The sequence below is a fragment of the Quercus suber genome, unplaced genomic scaffold, assembly GCF_002906115.3.
Source record: "Quercus suber isolate HL8 unplaced genomic scaffold, Cork oak 2.0 scaffold_10, whole genome shotgun sequence".
NCBI classification, from domain to species: domain Eukaryota; kingdom Viridiplantae; phylum Streptophyta; class Magnoliopsida; order Fagales; family Fagaceae; genus Quercus; species Quercus suber.
In genome coordinates, this window is record NW_027069476.1 from 2746968 (window position 1) to 2752639 (window position 5672).

A 5672-nucleotide genomic window follows, 5' to 3' on the forward strand; every position below is an offset into this window, starting at 1 on the left:
CCTCCGCTTTATCCTTGTAGATCAAGAAACAGAGTTAGAATTGAACAATACAATACGCGGAGAATATTATAATATCAATCACAAATCCTACCCCACAACCACCATTTCAAGTGCAACCCAAATTTTCTATCTGGGTCCTTCGTTTTTGTTTTTGTTTCGTTCTAAACTCCAACCCTCCATTAAAGGCTTTTCTTTGTCTACTACTCTGCCATTAAGAGCAACTTTTTTTTCCTCATCTACTCTGTTTCTGAGACACAGCTTGTTGGGGTTCTTTGAGTTTATTTGGTTTTATTAGTTCAGTTTTAGAATCCTTAATAATAGTTTTAGTTGGGTGGGTGGGTGCCATAGAAGAACATGTGGGGCTTTATTCTCTGTCTCCCAAACAAAAGTACGTGTTGAATTCTTTTGGATCTGCAAGCGTGATCTTGGGGATGGGTCTGTGCTGAGTGACCTGCCATTGGTGCAGAACCAAGCATGTCCTTTTGTACTAAGTTCTACTTCTCTCTTTTTATGTTTTTATTATAGCATCTCTTTTATTCGGTGTACTTTAATTGTGTGATGCACAAAAGGGTCTACTTTGGTTAGTCAGTTTATGCTAGTTCTGTTCCTATTTTAGAGAGAGAGAGAGAGAGAGAGAGAGAGAGAGTTTTAGAAGAATAAGAAGAAGAAGAAGAAGAAAATGGGATCTGGTAATGGGATTTACTCAGAGGGAGAGTTCAATTTGGATGCAAAGTGGCTGGTTGATCCTAATCAACTTCTTGTTGGGCCAAAGATTGGAGAGGGTGCACATGCCAAAGTTTACAAGGGGCAGTAAGTCAACCTGGGTTCTCTTTTCCTTTTTGGGGTCTGAATTCTTGTATCTCATATTTATGAGGCTTTAGTTATTGGCTTACTGTTTTAGATCATTTAATCAGTTGTATATTGTTATGGTGCAGTTGTCTTAATCTTCAATTTGCTGGAATTTCTGTTTTTTTTTTCAGATATAAAAATCAAACTGTTGCTATTAAAGTTATTCATAGGGGAGAGACCCCAGAAGAAATTGCCAAGAGAGAAGCTCGGTTTGCCAGAGAGGTTGCAATGTTATCCAGAGTCCAACACAAGAATCTAGTGAAGGTTGTTTGATAAGCATATATAGGAAATGATATTTCAATTTTTTAAGCATATGATTCTATCTATATCAGGATCTGAAATTTAAGGATAGTCAGTGAATTGTTAGTGATTAGAAGAAACCATTGAAGTGAGCATTTAATCAATATCTGACACGACTGTGTCTACTTGTGTATTACCAGTTTATTGGTGCTTGCAAGGTACCTGTTAAGGCTGTTATGGTGATAGTAACTGAACTTCTAATGGGTGGGACGTTGCGTAGATATTTGTTGGATTTGCGGCCAAGCTGCTTAGATATGCGTGTGGCAGTCGGGTTTGCACTTGATATTGCTCGCGCTATGGAATGCTTACACTCCCATGGGATCATTCACCGGGATCTGAAACCTGGTATAGTTATTTTGCTGTTTTGGTTGGAGTTTCTGTTGTTTGTACAGTTGTTAACTCACAAAAGAAAAGAACAGAATATTTTATTAGCTGGAAGCGTGTCATGTCTGTGCTAAGTCATTTGTAGTTCAATTCTAACTTCTATTAGAAGGATTCACGACAGTGTTGCATAACATGGTGAATGTGTTACTTGCATAAACCATTTGTATCTCCATTTTTCAGTTGGTTGATAATTGCAATTGAATTTTGTTCTTGCAAGTAACTGACATATGAAGAAGAGTATTTAGTCCTGGGATACTTGTCAATCACGATTATGAAATCCTGTATGGTGACTGGTCCTTGACATTTTAGTAAACAACTTGAGTTGTGGGCGTCGACTAATCAACTTGAGTAGCTGTAAAAAGGGGGAAAGGGGGGAAAGAAGAAGAAAAAACACAGAAAACAAGAAAGCTTAAGATAGTATTTTAGCAGAACTCATCATGAGGTCCGGCTTTCAAAACAGTTATGCAAATATGCTTTTGATGTCTGTAGGTTTCAAATTAGAATAAGTTTGCACTAAAATTCTAAAGTAGTTGAGCCAATGTTATTCTTGGAGATCCATGTGGCATTAACTATTCTGCTACAGACATGGGAGTACATGAAGAAACAGGCTGACTTTAAATGTGAGCATGTCCAATGACATATGAAAATGCATACCTACAATTAGCATCAGAAGGTAGCTGCAAAATTTAATTTGGATTTTGAAATCTGATGGGAGGCTTTCCATTGTGTGGTAGAACCAGATTTAGCATCATTGATGGCATTGCTTTGGTTTGTCCCAGATTTATGTTTCCTTGGCTGTCCCTGTATCGCATCTCTTAGCTTCTCTGGCTTGCTGTCTTAAGAGAAGGTCTACTGTCTACCTGTTGATTTAGGATCACATTGCTTCTGTCAAATTCAATTTATAGTAGTTTCTTGACTTATTGTTTTTGTTTTATGTCAAAATCTGATAATCATAACAAATGAGCAAACAGCGTTTGGCCATTCCTAGTTTAACTCTTGCTCATCATAGACAAGGTGAACATGAGATGGTTTCAAAAGATGAATATCTTATATTTTAGATTCTAGCTAACATCTTAGCTGAAGTAATTTTGAGCACTATCTCCAAAGTGATATCCACATAAATCAGGTGTAGCCACTTCTTGAGAAACCTAGGTTTGAGCAAAAGTTTGACGACTTTGTTTCCTTTTCTTTTGACAGAGAATTTGATCTTGACCGCAGACCATAAAACAGTTAAACTCGCAGATTTTGGGTTAGCTAGAGAAGAGTCATTAACAGAGATGATGACGGCCGAAACAGGGACATATCGTTGGATGGCTCCAGAGGTACTCAATTGCTTGAAGGCTTTAGGTTTATATTGTTCAGGCATTTGGTGTTTTGTATTTACTAATGATTCTTTCCCTATTTGGAGATAGCTTTACAGCACAGTCACGCTGAGGCACGGGGAAAAGAAGCATTACAATCACAAGGTGGATGCCTACAGCTTTGCAATTGTGCTGTGGGAGCTCATCCACAATAAATTGCCTTTTGAAGGCATGTCAAATCTACAGGCAGCATATGCAGCCGCTTTTAAGGTAGCTATATGTTTTGATCTTGTCTTATGATATATCTAAGATGGGATGGTTTCTTGCATGTGTGTGATCTTAGGGTAGGACTTTAAAATAGCAACTTTAATGGTGTCTACAGTCTCATATGATCTCTTCTAGGACTATAAGATGTCAAAGGTAACAAAAAATATGCTAGCTTTGGGAGCATTTCTTTTTCAACTTAATCCATAGTGCAGGAAACTTTGAGTAATTTAGGAGAACTAGCTGACACCCCTCCCCAGCAGTTTTGTTAGGTTTGATAGGCAACATTTTACACGCCTCATTAAAAAACTACCAGGGAAAATTATCAAATTCAATCAGATGGACTTGAAATTTTTCTTAGGATAGTGCACTTGAACAATGCAGCCAGACCATCTTGGTGAAGATCACATGTAGGTTTAGAAAGATTCAGCAGCTGCTGTGTGGTGACTCAGTGGAAAAAATAAGAAATGATTGCAAGGCTAAATTGCTCGTGTAGTTCTAATTTATGGCTATTCAGTTCAAACTTTGACATTGAATGGAATGGAATGTACAATAAGAATAATTTATTCTAGAAAGGGGTCTAACATCCTTATTTGTTTTTGTATGAATCTCAATGATTAGGCCATCAGGTAATTTATTTTGCAATGTGTGCCACAAGGATTCACATTGTCCCATTGCTAGATTAAATCTCATTTATTTCTTGGTGCTTTTAACATCATCCAAATATTTATTGTTTCAGAATGTGAGGCCCAATGCTGAAAACCTCCCTGAGGATTTGGGTTTGATTGTGACTTCATGTTGGAGAGAGGACCCAAACACTCGACCAAACTTCAGCGAAATTATACAGATGCTCTTGCATTATCTGTCTACTATTTCAACGCCAGAGCCCGTTATCCCTCCTCGGATATATGCTTCAGAGAATACTGTGTTTACGCCAGAATCTCCTGGTACAAGTTCCTTAATGGCTGCAAGACATGACTCAGGGGAAACCCCAACATCCAACATAGAAGACAACTCTGTAGGTTTTTTCAGTTGCTTTAGACATTGCTACTGATCCCAATTAATAATCATTAGTCAAGTTCAATTAACTAAAGTCTCAGATATTGCAAAAATACTACACCTTACTTCAAAAGAAAAATAGTAAATTTGCTCAAACTTAGTTTAGTAAATTGACATAGGAAATTATGTTGGAGCTGATGTTATGGTCAAGAGGCCTTCACTGAGTTCTGGAGTTGGGTTGCTGAGATGTTGTTTGACTTGTTTCATTGTAAAATAAGGTCCATCCAAAGGCCTTTACTCCTACTACATGTATGCAATAAATCTTCCAGATTATGTAATGACTGTTAACATTCTAGTGCTAATGAATTGTATCAGATTTAGTTATATGACCATGCACTCCAAAACATGTTCTTGTCAATTCTTGATTGATTCAGAACTTGAGATGATAAAATCAATGGTCAATAATGCTGACCTGTGAGAGAGAAAGCATTGCAAAACAGTCATAAGTTAAAACCAAACTTCTAGAGAGAGTTTGATCTTATTAGGTGAAAAGGAAAAAGGAAAACAGTTCTTTCATCTAGAAAGAAGTTAATAAAGTAGGTTTGATCTTATCTAAGATATTCAACTTTTAATTGAAGCACCAGAAAACCATTAATACCTATAAATGTAGAACAGAATTCTTAGCAGTAATGACATAAATTAACATCCTCCAACTGAGTACTGACACATGCCTGAGCTACTTTTTTTATGCTTGTGTTTTAAAATCAAGACTAGAGGGGTTGGGTTCTTGTACTTCCGCAGAAGAGCCTTTTTTAATTAATGGGCTGGACTAGTTTTGTTGCACAAGAAATGGGTTTGGGCCAAAATGACCCGGTCCGGATACAAAAATATAAACGAAAAGAAATATCGCCGTTGCCGGGGATCGAACCCGGGTCACCCGCGTGACAGGCGGGAATACTTACCACTATACTACAACGACCTGTTCGTGGCGTTGATATTATCGAATAATATTAGTTCTTTTCTTTCATATGGAACATCCAAAGTTATAGCCGTTATAAAAAATAAAGAAACACAATTATGAGTTTAAGACAACTTTTTAAACTTAGTTTTTAGTTTTTACCTTACTCGAGTAAAAATAAATACATAATAGTAATTTTTTTTTAATTACTTAAGAAAATATTTCACCAGAAATATACTTTAAAAGTTTTGAATTTTCAACAAAACTTACTGTTGTTGAAGTATTCTTTCCACCTTAACCAATCTCCTCTTATATATTACGCAAAATAATTGAATCTACCGTCTTGTATTATACTATTATCATCGCTATAAAAGCATAAAAATGGAATACTAATTTAGATTACAGTCAATATTTTTAGGGAATGATTTTTTTTTTGCTAAAAAGAGAACATAAAACTTTTCAACACTATCATTTTTTTTTTCAAGATACCATCAAACTTTTACACAATAAATAAATAAATGGATAAAAGTAATTTCATTTATATATATCATTATTAGCATCCGATTTCTAAAAAATATTTCATTTTATCATCTCAAAAACTACTTTATTTATTATAC

At 35.9% G+C, this 5672-nt stretch overlaps 1 protein-coding gene and 1 non-coding gene across 3 annotated transcripts; one reads left to right on the forward strand and one right to left on the reverse strand.

The window, feature by feature from the left end:
• On the forward strand, positions 1-4481 carry LOC112027586 (serine/threonine-protein kinase STY13). Of its 2 annotated transcripts, none has more exons than XM_024060239.2 (6): positions 1-810; positions 981-1113; positions 1290-1494; positions 2731-2855; positions 2946-3104; positions 3838-4481. In XM_024060239.2, exons 1-6 carry the CDS (start codon positions 680-682, stop codon positions 4150-4152), a joined length of 1068 nt encoding a protein of 355 aa, XP_023916007.2. In that variant the 5' UTR covers positions 1-679; the 3' UTR covers positions 4153-4481. The 2 variants fall into 2 exon arrangements, with proteins under 2 accessions (XP_023916007.2, XP_023916006.2); XM_024060238.2 differs by having other exon boundaries at positions 3-844.
• Positions 4482-5004: 523 nt separating this feature from the next.
• On the reverse strand, positions 5005-5076 carry TRNAD-GUC (transfer RNA aspartic acid (anticodon GUC)). The gene has a single exon. It is a non-coding gene; the product is annotated as a tRNA-Asp (tRNA).
• Positions 5077-5672: the final 596 nt, after the last annotated feature.